General features: G+C 34.1%; 1 protein-coding gene across 6 annotated transcripts in view; it reads right to left on the bottom strand.

Moving 5' to 3' along the window:
- Positions 1–19,724, bottom strand: part of FSTL5 (follistatin like 5) — a 381,034-nt gene that overhangs the window by 78,100 nt on the left and 283,210 nt on the right. For all 6 annotated transcript variants that reach the window (XM_088056863.1, XM_005517596.3, XM_014259202.2 and 3 more), the window contains one exon: positions 10,590–10,756. In XM_088056863.1, coding sequence (XP_087912989.1) covers positions 10,590–10,756 — 167 coding nt within the window. The remainder of the gene's footprint in view (positions 1–10,589; positions 10,757–19,724) is intronic.

The following is a 19,724-nucleotide window of genomic DNA, read 5'->3' as shown; positions in this document are numbered from 1 at the left end:
CATGTATTTCCTATGCATTACGACAGTTCAAAAAAAAAAAAAAATTAGCACAAGTTCTTTCAATTGCACATTTTAAATATAAGACCACAAACTCCAGTTAAATTAAATGCTTATATAAAAATTTAAATGCAAATGAGTATATCACACTGAGTCATGACCACATTCCTGCGCTCTCTTTAAATTAACAGGTTCCATCTTCTGCGAGATGTCCATTACTTCAATTTTACTACTGCTCTGCCAATCACAATAAGCAGTTTTCTTCTGCTGCAACAAGAGCTAACTCTTTGTTAACACACTTCAAGTTTATACAAGATGTACCAAAATAATTTTACTTGTTAGTACACCATTATTTGTCAACTGTAATTAATTTTTGCTTTTCTAATACTGTTTCCTGTAGTAGGCCCAAAATATTTTAGTTGTGCAAGTCCTTTACAAAACATGAAGCTATATACAATATATTTTTTCACCCTTGCTCTTTGCATTTATTTTAAATAAAGAGACAGCATGATTCATGAGAAAGATCCTATGCTACTGTCACCATATAAAACTATATTACTGAAATACCCTAATATGATCTTTTTCTTTATACAGTACAGTCTTTGGAAAACTGAAATGTTCAGAAGTTCTTATTCTCTAGCTAACCCTTGGTTTCAATTATATTTTACTCCAATTATAACTCTATCATTAGCTGTTGCCAACTAATCATAGAATCCATGTCAGAAATAAGGTCTCTATGAATACAGAGGGATGGGAGAAAAGGCAGCTTTTTCTTCCCTGCCTTCCTTTTGACATGTTAATTGTTCAATAATCACAAGTTAAACTTCACAGCCTTTTTCATGAATGAATTTCTTGTCTGATGTTAAAACTAATGTATATCATGTAAAAAACGTGAAGGTGAAACAGGATTTCAGTCATCTTTCATTAACTATAGGTTACAATAGTAGGAACTTCACAGAATTCATAGCACTTGCCAAATTGCTGCACAAAATTTTAAATATCTTGTAGACAAAAGTCATATGGCATTGATATTTCACTGTGCCAGAGTATGGCAATTCCATTTTATTTCCCATTAACACAAACACAACAGGTCTGTAAATACAGACTTTTGCCTAGAAGGAGCACAAATTCTATAAAGGAAGACATAGCCTCCTCCCAGTTACATAACAGAGCTATTTGCAATGAAATGCTTAAAAAAACAGACACATAAATCCACTTTTAAACTAGAAAACGTAACATACTTCAGATCAGAGTCCTAAGACTGTTTTCTTTTATTAAGGTAGTCTGAAATTTATTTTCTATGTAAAAAAAAATTATTTTTCCACTTCAAGACTTATATTAAGTATCTATATGCAAATGCTTATCATTTGAAAACATTACTAGATTTCCCTTAGAAAAGTTCTAGAAGAAAAATGTTCATCAGCAAAATCAAAACATATTTAGCAGGTACTTTTGACTAACTGTCAAAAAATCCAGTCACTTCTATTTTACTTTACCCCTAAAATTATAAGAATGCAGATTCAATTATCCTCTGTAAACTCACCTGAATTTTCCCTTACTCAAGGACAATTTTCTTATACCTAACCAAATCAGATATTATGTGGAAGCATTGTTTCAACTTCCCTACTTCTGGTTGTAGTTTTAAGCCATACATGAAAGAAGAATCAGATGGACATCACTAATAGATCTGTTTCCTAAATCATACTAAATTAGGAAACCATTTAGTTTATTTTATCTCTCCTTTTGAACAGACCAATGGAAACACTCTGCCATGGATACAAAGGCTCTTGTATATACCCAAACAGAAGTAGTTCTGTTTGTATACTTTTGAAAAGGAAGCTCTAGATTATAAAGGTAGTTACATAAGAGTACAAAAATGAAAAAGAAAGGAAGGAAGAATACACATGAGGGTGATAAAATTAACAGGTGAAAGAGAAATCAGTCTGAGCTGAAGTAGATCTAATTAGATATGAATGGGTACATGGTGTCAGGTATGTGAGTAGATACATCACTGACCAGTTTGATTCAGAGAAATCTTAAATATCATCATTTGAAAATCATGGCAGATATATCCTCTTCTGTTGTTATCCAGTCAGAGTTCACAAAGACTTGGTCTAGATAAACAATTTGGTTCATGTTTGCTTTTGCAAGTGTTGCTACCAATTATTTTTCCAGTGGGTAACAACTTTCTTCCTGAGCCAGTACTAAGTAAATGACTTTGTATACTTCTGCAGTATTTAAAAAAAAATTATTGGTTTTGAAAATATATAAATGCCAGTGGAGCCAAGTTCCCAATAAACAATTACATCCTACCTATCCTAATTTTTCCTTCTGGGCTGCTTGTGATGGTGGGACAGAGAGGCTTTTTTTTTTATTACTATTATTTTTTTTTGGTATTTAAGAAATTGTGCCTCTGTGTTCAATGAAACAGACTTCTGGATATCAAAGTGTTTTTATTGCTGGTGCTATAGCCCTCCTATTTAATGTACTATAGCAATGATTGGAAAGTCAGGACTGTGAGCCACAGGAGGCCATTATTAACAAGGCATCTTTCTCATGCTCTTAAGAGGAAGTGACCTTTACTGCCAGCTGTAGCATAGTCTGGGTTGCTCTTTCAAGACTTCTTTTCTAAAATAATAACCTGAAAAGCTTCAGTATTCTTTTTGTGTACTATAAAACCCTTTCACATAATTCTTCTGAAAGCTGTGAAAAGCATTAAGTCTACTAGGATAGCAAAACTGCTGCAAAATGACCTGGAAAAGTTGAAGAAGTAAATATGTAACTAGTGATAAAATTATTCAGAAATGATGCTGGTTTTCATCTAGTTGACGAGAAGACAGAGCAGAATATAGAGCAGAAGTGAGAAGTGTTAGTCTATAACTGTACATAAAAATCAAACTGAAAGTTTTCTATGAATTAATCAGAAATTAATAGCACAAAATGAATTTTCCAGTAACAGGAATATTAAATGCATTCATAACCTGCATCTTTATATACATATACAGAAAAGAATAGAGAAAACAATGAATTTGAACTGTAAGAAAGGCTTAAGGAAGAAAGATATTATGAGAGTGAAGAAAAGATGCTTAAAAAGTTTCAGAAGTCATATAACACAGAATACAAAACAGCTTTCCACTAATTTTAAAATACAGAAAAGATGTGCAAGAGTGAAAAAAAATTAAATTATAAAAGTTCTGGTGCCTGAAACAAAACGGAGTAGGAGTTACTTCTAAACTCAAGCCCCAAATGTACTTGGTAGACACCTGGATGTGCAGGTATCCTGCACCACCTGGATTAGCTTCGGGATGTTCCTGACCACTCTGGTTTTAGGTGCAGGATAGTACTCCTACCTGTTTGCCCAAAATCCATCTTTCATTATTCATTATCGGGAAAGACATGGTGGGAAATAAATTCTCCTGCAAAAATATGGGAATTGATCAGTAATAGATGTGATTATAATACAGTGGGGAAAAAATATAGCTCTGGGACTTAAAATACTTTTTACACCTTCTATAGTTACCACACAACACCAATGGGCCTTGGAAAATATTACATGGCAGGTACATATCCTCAAGTAATTGTGCCAAGTATCTGTTCCTACGGCTGAATTTGCAAGACCAACAAGTGTCAGAAATGGCTTTAAAAAATCAGTTGGCATTAGATATGTTATTATTAAAGGAACAAGGGATGTGTGGAATGTTAAATCTTACTGAAACTGAGTCGCATTACCGTTAACAACACAACAACATCAACAAATATCAGAGCTTTTCAAATCACTCTGAACCCAAGGCTAGCTTCCTGGCTGATGTCAATATTCTAATCCTTGTGACTCTTGGGATAGGGACAATGGCTATAATAAAACTTGGGTTGATGATTACAACTGGAGTTACATTTGTAATGTTTAGGATAGCTGTTGTACAATTGCTTGTGTAATTTTCCTGCTATTTCTCTTTTCTCCTCTGACTTTTCTATTAATACATTACCCCCACAGACAACCTGTGAAATGAAAAAAAGGAAGACACTGTTTGAGCCACAGGGAGATGTAAGAGACTTAAAGACCACAATTGCCTCAAACATAGTCAAGGCCACAGAAGTGACTTGCCTTATGGCAATTTCACTGTGTGAACTTAAGATAAGCACAGAAAACAGGAATTTGCAACAAGAAGGTGCTTATTCCAGGCTTAGAGGAACTGAAGTTTGGTAACACATCCCGGTTAATGCATCTGGACAAAAATTCTCACTATGGCAAACTGTGGGAAAGGAAACAGCTGCTTATACACATGCCACCCTAAGTTATGGGAACATCTGTGATCACCCATGGATACCCACAAACTGGACTGTATAAAAGTGACACCTCCAGAATGACTCTGGGACCCCCACTACCGAGAAGACCGGGGTGAAGAAAGACCAATGGGACTCCTCTGGACCCACAGTGTGGTGATTATTTTCTTCTTGATCTCACTCTTCTTCACTGCCCCCTGCTCTTTCCTATTTCTTTCTATCTCTGTACCACATCTTTACTGTTAAATAAACTCTATACTACTGATTTTGGCATATGGTCTCGTTTGCACCTTAATTCAGACAGAGGCATCTCTCAACAATCAGATCACAACAAGTAGAGTCGAAAATAACAAAACTGGCATTAAACTCAAGAAATACAAAAGAAAAGGTAATAATGCATCTTACTTAAAAGAAAAACTGTGTAACAGATAAAGGGCAATTCAATATAGATAAAAATAGAAACATGCTGACTTTGATGAGTCACTATTAATCAAATACAACCACCTCATCAGAAAAATCAGTAGAAAATATCTGAGAGGTGTAACATATTTAAGCGTACATGTTAAGCATAATGTGCAAGGAAAACCTGAAGCTAAGTTTTAAAGGGAACCTCATATACAAAGAAGCAATAAATATACAACTTTACATATACGTCGTGCTTGTAACACACAAAACACCACACAGAAGGTCACACACTGAAATTGCTGCACTGCAATTTACTAATTAAAACTCAAAATAAACTGATCAGGCTCCAGATTTTGCATTGAATGAGACTGCCAGCTTTTTGCCTATGGCATTGTATTTGCTCACTGTTGGACTATGAGTTACTGTCTTCTGAAAAGCACGAAGTTAAGAGCATCACCTCTGGAGGGAAGTAGGCTCTGCGGCTCCCTTCAGGTCATAGGACCGCCACACTTTCCCTTTCACAAGCAATAAGATGGCCCATGGCAACACCTCTGCGAGGAGGAGAACCTCCTCAGGAACAAAACAAGAGCATGCAGAGCTTGCTGCAGAAAATCAGAAAGTCAGTGCATTGATTGCAAGCAGGCATTCCCTCTTTTAGGACATTTGAGAATAAAGAAATGTATGTGAACTTTGAATATCTTTTTGTCAAGGTTTAGGAATGGTACTCCCTAATGTAATGTTCCTACTGAAACTTGCCAAACCATGTGGAGTTTGATCATGCCCCCTCCCCCTGTGGCAGGCTGGAGAGGAGAATTGGAGGAACAAGAGGGAAAGACCATGGGTTGAGGTAAGAACAATCTACTGGAAATAGTAAAGAAATAAGACAATAAACAGTAACAGCAACAATACTAATGACACATTATACAAAAAATAAGTGAATGATTCATAGGTGATTGCTCACCTGCCCCCACAGATCCCCCCAAAACATGTGACTGCTCCCTTTGCTATGCTGCTTCATGTGGAAAGAAACCCTTCCCCCATTCCCCAAAAAATGATGCTAGGTGGTAGAATACATCTGTGTCCTAGACATGCTCCCTCCTGGCTACTGCAAAAATTTAACATTCTAGCCAGAACCAGGACACTATTTGGTTTTGACTATTAATTTTCACATTCTTTAAATTTAAGTCCTCTAGTTTATATCCTAACTTTTAAAAAAAAATATATTTTTACTTTTAAGAGTTGTTTTATGTGATTCAGGGAAAAGATTGAAGAATATTTCCCTGACATTTATGGTTCAGCTGGGATTCTGTCAGAAGTACAAACACAAATGCACACACACACACACATTTTTCTCACACAGGGCATTCATATTTCTAACCATGGTATTACAGTCATAACTGTGCTGTAATAAGAACAATTCAGAAATGCATAAAGAGAAGCTTGTATATAGGTCCATACTATCCCATGGGAGAAAACAATGTGGAAAGGAATAATTCATAAGGTTCTCTTGATATTTTTCTTAAGAATAATAAAAGAAGGAATATAGAATGATAAGCTGTAAGGAAAAGAAGAAGCCTGATGAACAGAGTCCTTTCTGGGAAAGGTGCTTAGTGTTTTGGACAATCTGGAAACCTTTCTGACACCAGTTTCTGATCAGAACTCATGGAAATGATCATATCCTTTAGAGAATGTTAGCTTTTATTGGCTTTCTCCATTACAGTCTTTTGGGTTGTGTTTTTTCTTGGTGGGTGAAGGGCAAATAGGTCAAGAAGAAAATGCCGACTGCCACCAAAAAAAGGTGAGTTTTAATGCGCAAATTAATTTTAACAAGATAAGCAAATAAAAAGTTTTGCAAAAAAGATAACCTATACATAACTTCCAAAACCCCAAAATGGCAATGTTACATGTGCCCCATGGAGGCAGCCTAAAGAAAGATATTATGAGCTTTTCCCGAAAGGAAAAAGTTGAACTACACTATTTTGTTAAACTTTGCATGTGGACAAATCAACTCAGTAGGTCTTCAATAAATGTAAGAAAAAGAGCCAAGATCTTATAAGAATAGCATGAATGCTCATATGCATAGGAAAGAACCCTGGGATAAAATATCAGAAAAACAATAAAGTAAAATGAGTTATGAAGACTTAGAAAAATGAATAAATTAACACTAAAAATGTAATATGTATTGCATTTGGGAAACGTATCTGCTGTTTTTCATACATGGGAATTATCTGTAATGAATAGTAGGTTAGATAAAAACAAGAGGAAACTGGAAAGGCGACTATTAAATTTAAGATGCAGGATAACAGCAAGGAAAAAAAAGCCTTTCTATATGTGTACTGAAATATCATCAAAATGCCTTGTGGTATCAGTTATGTAGTGAGTCACAGCACAATTATATTACAATTTAAGTAAAATTTGCAGAGGCATATAATTTTTCATAATTTTACTTAGATGGGTGCTAATTATCCCTGCCTCCCATCAGTTTCAGTAAGAGAAGGATTAGTAGCAAGATGCAGTACTTCTACAAATAGTAGTTCTAAGTACCATAAGAAGAGTTGAGAAGTGCTAAGGACTTTTAAAATTATCAACTGGATATTATCAGTAATGTTATTAACACACACTTCATAGAACATTTTTAAATATACTATCTAAATACAAATTTCTTATATCATCCTTTGAAAGTCAAACAGTATTTCTTAATAGTTCTTTAAAATGTCTTAGAATACACACGACATTAGTCATTATCAAGACTCATTTTTAGCCACTCCACAGCTGACAGCTTTAGAAATATATCTGATACACTTTCAGTAGAGGAATAGGATATTTAAAATATATATATATATATATATATATAAATTGAACTATCAATTTCAGTTTGAAACCTGGATTCCTTCCTTCTTGTTGGATTTTTTCATTTGACAAAATACTAGGACATGATATAGTTCTGAGTTTGTCCCTTCTCAAAGCAAATAGCTTAATTCACATTGAGAACTGGATAGTGCAAAAGATTAATTTCTAAAGTATGAGCATTTTTTATGATTTACAAAATCATGTTGTCATTACCGCTTAGTCTGACTGGTTTCCTATATATGTGTTGATTCCCAATTATGCTGACCTTTGATCCATTTTCCTGAACAAAACCCAAAACCCAAACTATCTGTCTTTTCAGGTCAGTGTTTGCCTTGTCATTTTCAGAAAATGTACTGCTCTTTACACAACATTATTAGTCTTGAGATGCACAGATGTGGTTCTTGAATAACTGAGTAAATTAAGAATTCCCAGAGTTAGGCAAACATCATTATAGTTTATAATACAGCCAGAGTAAAACTTAAAGTACACTGCCTCTGGGGACATCTTATATTATAGAAGGAGTATAGAATCTAGAATTAAATAGAGATAGATCAAATCTGTGAAAACAGTGAAAAGTAAAATAAATTCTGAAGAAAGGAAGGTCTGGGGATGAATCTAACTCAATTTCTTTCTCTTCATTCTTTTGTTGTTTCTTTTTGTAATCCAGACACCATTAATTCTTTCTTCCTCCCCATTTTATTTTATCTGGAAAGACAGATTAATATCCCACATGTATTTATTTGAGCTCTATTAATTTTAGTGCCTCACTCTGTGGATATTGAATCTGACCTTCTCTTTCTGTATTTGAATCATAACTAAACTGATAAAATTAAGGGAATAAACTGCAACATAATTTCTGCTTTTGAACAATGAGGTTCCTGTGGATCCACTTCTCAGATTTGTCCAGGTCCCCCTGGGTGGCATCCCACCTTTCGGATGTGTCAACTGCACCACTCAGTTTCATGTCATCTGCAGACATGTTGAGGGTTCTCTCAATTCCACTGTGTCATTGACAGAGATGTTGAAGGGCACCAGTCCAAAGACAGATCCCTGAGGGACACCTCTTGTCACTGGCCTCCACTTATACACAATGACACAGCTGTTGACCATAACCTCTGGCTCCATCCATCCATCCATCCATCCATCCGGGTGTTGCGTGGAAATGCATTGAAGGCCTTGCAGAAGTCTAGATAGGTGACATCTCTCAGACCTGCCTTGTCAAGCATTGCCATCACTGGATCATAGAAAGTCACCAGACTGGTCAGGCAATTGTCCTTCAAGATAAACCTGCTCTAATGCAGGTATTTTGGATATCTGCTTCATCAAAGATTACCTTCTGCTCTTCCAGCTTTAGACTTACCTCTGCTGTTTCTTGCTCTTTTTTGTTCTATAATATCTCTCTCCCTGCCTGGTTTTTTATGCCCTTTTTTGAATGTTCTTTCAGAGCTGCCAGGGTGTGTCTGAGCTGCTGCCCTGCCAATGGTCCCTTGGGACTGGCTGCATACAGCACGCAACACCCTCTGTCCCTTTCCCTGAGAGCCCACACCTGTGGCCCCTGCCGCCAGTTCCTGGGCACCTGCACCCAGCATAAGAACTTTCTATGCTTGGTGGTTTTTTGTTTTTTTCTGTTTTGGTTCTTGTTTGGCTTTTTTCATACTCAGAAAGCTTAGAAATCACTTACTCTTTTCATGTTTGCAAAAAAAGAGGAAAAAACTGAACCTTTCAGTCTGAAGCTGAGCTGTTAGCTTCATCATTTTCATTCATCATTTCCCCTTTTATTTCTGTGTTTACAGATGCATCTTCCTTTTTCTATCAACAGCTCATGCCAGCTTAGAAAGGATTAGTAAGAACTCCAAATAATAGTTTTGAACATCAGGAGTATTTACAGAAAGGTAACAAATATTGCATACAACATCTTGTGGACATGGAGAAGACACTTTTCAATGTAAGTCATGTGATTAATATCAGACTAACAAAAGCAATTATTATTTAACAGAGAACTTATCAGATTATATTGGGTTTATCCTAAGCCTCTCAAAAGCCTTAAAACTCATCACTCAAGCAAGATGAGCTTTTGAGCTTTGAAATTGTCTTTTATTTTACAAAGCACCACTGTGAGGAAGCTCAGTTTACCATCAGAACTAAGAAAATTAGAAATAAAAGAAAGATGATGTGTGGGAACGATTTCCACCTTAAAAATAAAACGTTCATAAAAAAGAGAAATAAAAATAGACAAACAATTGATTGTAGCACTATTCTACACATGTAACAGTTCAGGTGATTTCAGATTCACTTGGGCTAGACAGACAGGGCAACTCCCAATGTGACAATTTGTCCACATTCAGAACTTTGCTAATATAAAATGGCCAAAACAAAGAAAGCATACCCAGAAGCATACAAAATACAGATGAAAGCCTATTTTTAGTCTTGCAAGTGGATGTAATGAAATGTATGTAATGAATATACTAATTTCCTATTTTCCTCTGTATTTTTAGGTCAGGGCTATGTTAGGTGGCAAACTCTTGCCTTCCTGAAAAAAAGGATTTATAAATTATACTAATATTTTGTTTTTCATTCTTTGAGAGATACCGTATACACAGGTGAATATTTGGAAGAATGGGCAGAACAACTAATTTTATTATGAAATACTTACTTTGGGAAAAAATATATTTCTATTGAACTATTACAGAAGAAAAATATTATTATGATCTGTTCATACATGAAAATGTTCATGTCACAGATTTCTCTTTTCTTTGAATATTTGAAGACTATACAATCCTGAATGTATAGTGCTGATTGTATTTTGGGCTGTAATTTAGTCCTCATGTGCTTTAATTGCTATATTTATTTTTTAAATGATTGGTCAGTGAAACATATTTTTTTCTATATTTAACAGGGTTTCAAATAGACAGCAAATAAAAACAGAGTTTGTTGCATATAATTTCCATTTCTTCTCTTTGAAACATCAGGAATGTGTAGCTTGTTATGCACCACTTTTCTATTATTTATGAGAGGTTTTGATAAAAAGGTGTTAAATAGAACTTTCTGTTACTTACACTGATATCTTCCAAATCTAAGCTGTTCAGAATGACATTGTTCCTCTTCCAGATGATGGGAGGTCTCAGGGTTCCCTGGATGGCACAACTTAAGACGCAACTCTGTCCCACTGTTGCTGCAGTGGTGCTTATTTTTTGATCTTCAGGCAGATTCAGCTGAACTACATCTGCAAAAAAAAGTATTGTTTGTGAGATCAATGAGCAGGAAGTTTCATGAGCTAAATGAGCATGAATATTTTGTATACTGGTAATTTAAGAATTTTAACTGGAACAAAAGTAAAAAGAACTTCCAAAAACTCCAATAAATTCAGCTTATTTCATATAAAGGTCAGTGTGACATTTAAATTAAATTGACTGAGAAGTACCAGCCTGTAAGAAGCAGCATTTAACATGAATGAAAGTGAATTCCAGAGGTAAGACTGTAATACACATGACTGTGTAATTGAACTCAGAAGCTATCTAACAGTTAAGGCAGGCACAGTGGACTAATCAGAACCTTTATTATATATTTTCAGGCTAACTAGCTATTCATCATTAGTCAATGTTTAAAAAAATCTTAAAAAATTTAGACACAGGTGATGTGAGTCCAAAACTTTTATCTTTCTCTGTTCATCTATCTACTAAGTTGTTCCAATATTAACAAAAGGCCAGTTCACTTCTATGACCCAGAATTCATCATTTGTACACTTGAATAAAAAAGGAGTGATGTACATGAAACTGATGAAACTGATGACACTGCATACTCTTCCCTCTTGTGTAATTGCCTTAAGTTACATGCTGATCAGCCGAGAGGTAGCTTTTCACCTGTGGTGAGCCTGACTAAAGATAATCTACTAAACCTACTAAAATTCTAGGATTTTGTCATATTAGACAAAAGAACATAGGAACTGAAGATCATCCAAATAAAAAAAAATTCCACTCAACTGCTAAAGCATGAAAAATCTCTGGTTTTTATCATTCATTCTTCAAGTAAACTACAGAAAGCATCATGTATCTATTCTCTTTTAGTTATGAAAATACTTTCATATAAGAGACACATTAACTCTTTCATTATAGGAAAGAAGGAATTTTTAAGGAAGCTAAGATCTTCTACAGGTTCATTTCAGCCTCATAGAAGCAATACTTTGAAATTAACTCTTCCCCCTTGCCCTCCTTCAAACCCCCCCACAAGTGCAAGCATTAGAAAAGCATGAAAGCTTAGCTGTTCAATAATTAAATTCTTTATATTAGTTCTCTAAAAAGATTTAAAGATTTGATTAAAAAGAATGATTTTATACTTAGTTCCAAAGAGAGGCCCCCTGACTCTTGCCTCCTTCAGAAGGAATGTGCTCTGTGACTCCTAACGTGAGTGATAGTGCCCACCAGCCATGCCCAAGTGAGACTGGTAATTTTTAACTAGCTGCATTACCTGACACAACGCCTTACAACAAGAGAAAAGAAACATACCAATTAAATCTACTCTTCTGTTGTTTACTGTACTTTTAAAAATCTACAGCTTCCTCAGAAGCACTTCAGCTTCTATGTTACAGGAGATGGTTCTTAAGTGGCACTACCTTGCAGACTTACTGAGACAGCTGCATGGCTACCGCATGATTCCAGATTTCTGGTAGCCAACTAACAGTACCTGTATTTTGCTTCTTTACTGAGCTCACTACACAAAGATCTCAAAAGCGAGGTAAGTATTCTGATATTTCATTTATAAATTTATATTATCTGTATATTTCCAAGTCACTTAAATTTAGGAAAGGCACGAAGGAGGGATCATGAAATCGGCTGGTGTTACAGAGCCATCAATGAAAACTTCTAACCTTCACATGATAAACTGACACAGATAATTTAAATTCTGCAAGATTTCAAAGCCTTTTTTCAATTAACTTCCATATTACTATAGATACCTACCTAAATAAAGCCAGTTACTCTTACAGATAATAATTATAATTACAGATAATAATCTTATAATTTTTAACTAGAAGATGACACTAGAAAAGAGAGCATCTATCAAATATAAAACTTAACATTTCCTGCATGAGCAATCTGAAATCAAAACAAGAGACTATCATATTGTTGACACCAAGAGTTCAATTTTTTTTTAAACTGCCTTGGTTTTAATAGCAATGATAACTTTATCATAAATAATAATTAAGATAGCAATGATAATAATAACAACAACAATAAAAATAATATAGGGTGTTAACACTAATTTTGCCAGAAAAACTCCCTAAGAATTTCTGAAAAAATTCTGTCTTCAATACAATACATTGTTGTGCCATTTGCAGTTTTTATCTCATGACTACATTGTAACAAAAGGGCAAAACGCAGAATTTAAGAAAAAGAAGAAACAGTTGTACTACCTGGAACTAGTCAATGCACTGATGTTATATATTCTTTAAAAGTTATGAAAACACTCCTATTCTAATAAATGCTCTAGAATCACTTCTTTCCTGAACATATATGTAAATACTGAACATTTATGTAAAAAACCTTCATATATCCTACAATTCTGTATATTTATATTATTATTTAATAGGAAAAAAGGCATGTAAGTTACATTGTAGCTTTTCTTGTTTCCTTGAGAGAAAACTCTTGCACATATTTTCTCCTTATGGGGGAGGGATGGGGGTGGGGAAGGTACCACCCAACCCAAAAAGCCTTAAGCTTGGAGTACCTTTGGCAGGTAACTCCCTGAAAATTCCTTTCTGTTACCTGCCTGTAACCACAGTGAAAGAGGCAAACACTGCTGGGGGAAGGGGTGTGGTGTGTGCAAAAAGCTGTCAGGTGCACAAAGCAGCACATGTCTCAGAGCTCAGGCACTATGACATTCCTTTGGAAATATAAAACATATACCTGGGAATGAAATTATGTATTTACCATCGCTTCTTTTCTCCTTGAAAGAAATAAATGTTTCTGAGAGCAAATACTGTTTGGACAGATACTGAAGTTGTGTCACTAAGAGATATTCCCGACTAGAATGGCTCCTAGCTTTCCCTCCATGTTGCCTTTGTAGATCAATAATAACAGTTTGAAGTTTAGTCACACACATTTTATTTACTTAAATGAAAAAACAGAGTAAAGGTTTAGAAAAATTGGAAGCAAAATTAATTCTGTTTACTTACCCCATCACCACACAAAAAAGTAAATGTGAGTATTGTTGGTTACAAAGCAGTAATATTATAGGTAGACAGTAGAGACTACATTTTATAGCTTGCTATTTTTAGAAACATGGATCCTCTGCTATGGTGTACCATATTAATGAGTTTGTTTGTAACTCCTCCAGATGCAGTATCAATATGACACGCATCCTTGGCTCTTAATTATAAAAGTTACTGGACACACTCTTTTAGATAATGGGGAGAAATGCAACCAAAAAAACCAAACCAAAAAAACCCAAACATTTAAATAAAAGCTAGAAGTATAGTTATGAGACTAAAACAGTCTACTGTGTAAAAATATCTGTCTGGAAATAAAATAAAGCTATTATAAAATAGGACAAAAGGAGTGAAAGCAGAATAAATATTAACTCTTGAGAGGACATTTTAGAACTTTAACACTGACCAGGGAAAAGGAACACTTACTGAAGTGGCTCAAAAATATCAAAGATTTTAAACAACAAAACAAAACCAAAATCAACCAACCATCCCCAAAAAAGTAAACCAAATCAAAATTAATCATTTAAATATGAGATATTCCTGCACTGGTTGAGAGATGGTTGAAAGGGTTTGATAAATTCCCTGGCTGCTGAAGCCATTGGCAAAGTCTCCTACCCTTCATCCTGCTTGATGGTTCCCAGCAAAGTTCTTCTGGCTCCTCCCACCTTGTTTTTGTTACTGAAATTATCACTGTATTTGATTCAGTTTGAATTTATCCTTCTTTAAAACACATTGAAGAAAACTTTACACAATATTTAGGATTAATGAAGTGGAATATATCAACTAATACATATATTTTCCTGAAAGACTTTGGTCAATATGTGTGCATGATGCAATTTCCATTTTCACACAGATCTCATCCGGTTCCTCACAGTTGCCATGTAAATGACAGGAGGTCCACATAACTTTCTTCTACTCTGCTCGTTCCAGTAGATTACTTCTCAGCCTATAGTATAAATTCTTACTCTTAACCAAGTATAAGAACTTGTACTTTGTAACAATAATTTTCATCACTTTTGCTGTGCCAAGCTTCAAAGTTATGCACTTCCAATCTTTAAGAAATTTTGCTTTCCAGGTGGTCTTTGGAGAACTTCAATAATAACTGCCTCTCAAACTGGTACTTTCCCACATCATCTCCCTTTCATCATGGTCCTTATGCATTTTATCACTAATTCTCATGATTTTAGGTGACTAAACAGATCCTAATATGTAAACACCCCAAGTGCTTTACTGAAAATTAGGAAAGCACATTCTTTTCTCATTGGTTCTCTTTATCTAGAATCTGTGTTATAAAACTACTTTTCTCTGTCCTTCAGTTAAAATTAAATAAAATTATAAATAGTTCTTCTATCATAATTTTCTAAGTACTTTCTAATATAAATATATTTGTGATATCTTTCAAGAATGTCTTCAGAATTTATTAAAATCAAATGAAAAATGACATCGCTCCAACTGAATCAAGAAATACTGCAAATAAGGAACAATTAGGTTAGAATGTAAGTGCCTGAATTTTCTCAGTTCAACCAAAATGTAGTAATTAAACTGAGAAAGGCAGGAAAAAGGACTTTTCAAAGCTGACATGTTGCAAAAATATTCCAATAGCAATACAGATAAATAAATAATGGAACCTTATTTTAAGCATTGTTGTTTTCAAGAGTCATACATCTTGGGTTGTCCTTCTTAGTATGAGTTAAGTTTTATCAATATTCTTGTAAGTCAACAGATAAAATTATATCATTTCACTTTTAAAACAGTGGGTCAGTAGGGGTCTGTTAGGAAAATAAAAGGATAGTGAGAGCTGCACAGTGCTTTGACCAACAATTCTCTGTTTTTAATCCTAAGCACACTGGGTCAATCTGCACAACACAGAGCTTGATGGTCTAAATTTGGCACATTTAGGGAAACAGTTGTTATACTTGGATTTGAGTTTGCTGAAGAAGCTAAAGAATAAATAGTAAAAGCAAGGTTATTTCAGTTCTTTCCCTCTACATGGAAAAGTCCAATCTCCAACTTCTTTGATGGTGCAAATGGCCTGTAGGAAACTGTACACAATCATAAAAGTCATTTGTGGTCTTACAATACCAAGTCAGACTGTTAGGAAGAGAAAAACTGAAGTATATTAAATTTATTGAGGCTAAGTAGGTCCTTACTGTCTCTTACGATGAGTAAAGAAAAACCACAATATCACTCTAAATAAAATGTTTTAAAAGGTAAAAAGGTATGAGAAGATGTTACATTTATAGTCTGTGTATCACTTTATAATTGATTATGCTGTTAAAGGGAGGAAGGGAGGAAGCTCTTACTCAACTGTAGACTGCCATGAATAATTAATACCATTAACAAATGTGCAGTTTGAACTTTCTCATTTGCTTCCATAAGTTCTTTGTATTTATTCAAAGCAGACACAAAACTCTTCCACGTCTAAACGAATGAACATTATGCTAAATGGTACCCACTGTTTAAAATGAAGACCGCATCAAGCCTGTATTTATTTTGTTTGCCTATTTCAAAACTAATTTAAAATAAAACAACTTTTAAAAGCAAGCAAAAAGCCTTTTGTCTGTGAACTACAGTAAGCTCTGTACTTAATGCATAACATTACTTGGTGGCTTGCATTAGCTGAAATGCGGCTAGGTAGTGTGCCTTTTACTCTTCTGGCATTGATCCCACTTTCCTTAAAATGACATAACAAAAGCATTTTCATCAGTGTCATTTTGCTGTTCTTTGACAGTAATTTTAAAATAAGCACACATCACCATTAGCATGACTAATTTTGCCATTATCTGCTGTATATTCTGCTTTGAACTTGTTGTAAACATATTATTCACATATTCAGTAGAATGTTTCAGTATGAAAAGTAACAGAACATGGTTCATGAGTGCCTGTTCTCTAAGATCTTATGCCAGCAAATAATTCTTTCTGTTCCTAAAATCCAGTTAAAAGCACACACACAAACACGCAAAAAAACCCAAAAAACAAAAAAACCAAAAAAACTTAAAAACAAACAGACATAAAAACATAAATAATTTTTTATGACTCCTTAATGCTTTAGCTGCAGAGCTCAGATTAAAATTCATGCAATTGTTGTTACAAAAAGCTGAAAGCTTTTAATGTTATAATTATCATTTATTCATCTCTTGTCTTCACCGACAAGAGACTTGAAAAACACTTTTTTCTGAAAATATATATTGTAATGGTTCCTGTTTTTAGGAAGTCCTGTAGAACCCAATGCCATGATAAAAATGGATAAAAAATTATAAAAAAATACAAAAAAGCACAATAATTTCTGTATTTATTTATAGTACTAGTTGATGAAATTAATAGACAGGGTCATCCTAGGAAACATTTATTTGATGTTAGAACTTAAAGCTTCTCTGAAAGACAAATTTAACTCCAAGGTTTCTGGTTTTTTCTTACATGAATAGAGTGTATTTTATTTAAATATCTAGAAATACTGAGTGCTTCCTGTTTTAAGGATAAACTAGAATATATCAGCTGACCTCTTGCTTCAGTGAATTTAGCATCAAATTCTCTTATTACTGAAATAGCTTTCATCTTCCATTTTTTAGGAACAAAAATCACTAGAGAAGCAAATATCTTTAAATAAAATTCTTAAAAATAGTTTTAAATAAAATTATCAAATACATTATAGATTATTATATTTGTGAGAAGTTCATAGATGTGTGTACTTATACAGCCCTTACCATTGAAGCAAAATCTATGTTATTTAATGGTTCTTTGAAGAATGACTGTAAACTGACTGTAAGAAGTAGATGAAGGACTTTTGGATAAATGGGCTGCAAGGTCATTTCTCAAGAGAGAAACAGTGAAGCAATGATAAGCAGTTTTATCAACTCTGTCTCCTCCAGCAGAGAAAAACTCAAATCAATGATTAGGAATTCTCTGGAAAGCAACTAAAATCAAACAAAACCCAAAATAACGTTGCTCCATGATTTTTAGACATGAATACCATATGCAGCTTTGTGTCCTCTGCAAGATAGGTAAAAGCTCAAAGGAAAGAGAACAATGACCAAGCCATGGAGCAGTTTAAATATATATTAAAAAATCAGAAAGGTTTGGATTTTTATTTTAAAGAAACTAATGATGCAGATAACTCCGATAGAAGTCAGCAAAATCATGGATGTCATGGAAATGTTTTTCCAGCATTTCCATGACAGCACAATGGCTTACTGTTTATTTCAACACTGGAAAGTCATCAAAATAAGTGAGAGGCCAGGTTTTAAATGAAGGACAGTAGTTTGAAGTGATGTATCTGTAAAGAGATCTTTTCCAAAGGTTATAATAGAGTCCAGAAGGTTTCATGTGCAGATCACACAAACACTTGGGACAAATTGTAATGATGTAATTCTTACACTTCCCTAAACATTAGCTCAAGTTCATGGTTGAAAGAAAGTATTGGACTGGCTCGACCTGGTACCAATACAGGTTTTTTTTGTAGTGTTAAGGCATATTTCTTAATTTTACATTGAAATCACCCAGGAAATAGGATGTCTAAGGTTTTTTACAGAAAGAAAGCTTCTTTAACTGTTAGTTCATTTAGTAAATTTAGTGAACATTTTTTAAGTTATTTTAACATTTTCAATGAAACAAGTAAATCAACTGCATTGCAGTTGAATTAATAATCAGTGTGTATTAACTCTTGAAAATAATTTTTCCCCTCTGATATTTTAATTGATTTTAATATGGTTTCTTCTGAATGTCTTTGCTCATGCATTACATGTTTTAACTTCTTAAAAATGACTAATATTAATCATTATTAATATTAACAATTAGCACTTTTTGTTAATTTCAGATTCACAAACTGATTAAGCTAAAAAAAAAAAATTGGGCTCAGTATACATGCACTTTAAATTTAATTCTTACTTTAGTGAATTTTATTTCCTATGTCCAATGACTCAAACTCCTCCTCAAGACCTTGTATTTTACATAAATGTGCACAAAATTCATATGTATTAGTTCTTATATATATATACACTTTAATAATAGTATTACAATATACTTTAATATACTACTTGAATATATACTTATATTCTTGTATCTGTACTACAGGAATACTGAGTGTGTTTTGAAAAGTATCACTACTACATTTGTTAAGAATATTTACAGCAGTGTGGATAAAGGGTCTACCCTTACAGACTATGTTTAGAGAACCCTGTGAAGTTGAATTCAATTGTTAGGAGAACTTTTGCAGCCTAAGGGAAAACCCAGGCCAAGAAGGTCAGCTCCTGATCTGTACAGCCGCAATGTCTTTTGCTGCAAGGGAAATCAGCAACCTACTCCCATAATGCCGACAGCCTGTTTCTCACAGGCTATTTATTAGGCATAAGCAAAACAATCCAAAATTTGCATATCCTGACTGACAGACTAGTTCTTTCTCCTCATGAAGAAGAATGGAATTCCAGCTTTTATGCATTTAAGTCTCTTGAAGAGACCGTAAACGAAGTGGCAAATAATAAGTCTCTCTTCCTCCTGTCTCTGCCATCATCTCAGAGGACTGAAATTGTCTGCCCAACCTAAACATATCCTCTCAGTATATTCTGTAACTGATTTCATCCACCATGCAGTGGCTCCTAAGGGAAATTTCAAAGCTACTGTGACAGGTTAAAATGTGATTTGATGCGTGTTACTGGAATTGTTGATCTGAAAGTAGTCAGATATGATATTGTAGGTTTATGTGTATATATAAACTTGCAACTTTTATAGATTCAATATTCCAAGTTAGGCTGCAATATATTTCTATCCTGTAAAGTTGCTGCAAAAGTTAATTATAAATTATGTTTAGAAGAGAATCTCCAAGTAAATGAAAAAATAATTTTGGGATAACCTATTCCCATTTTTAGACTTAGATCCCATTTTAAAGGCTACACTTAAGATTAGCAAGATATAGTTAAAAGAATTGTAAATAAAAATATTTCCAAAATAACAAACCACAACAGGTTTCCAGAAAATATAAGTTCTCTCAAATAAA

The sequence above is a fragment of the Pseudopodoces humilis genome, chromosome 6, assembly GCF_049639895.1.
Source record: "Pseudopodoces humilis isolate 2021_Gansu_Grassland_sample_001 chromosome 6, ASM4963989v1, whole genome shotgun sequence".
In the NCBI taxonomy this organism is placed as follows: Eukaryota; Metazoa; Chordata; class Aves; order Passeriformes; family Paridae; genus Pseudopodoces; species Pseudopodoces humilis.
Note: the sequence above shows the minus strand (reverse complement) of the source record. Positions and strands in the feature narration are given on the sequence as shown.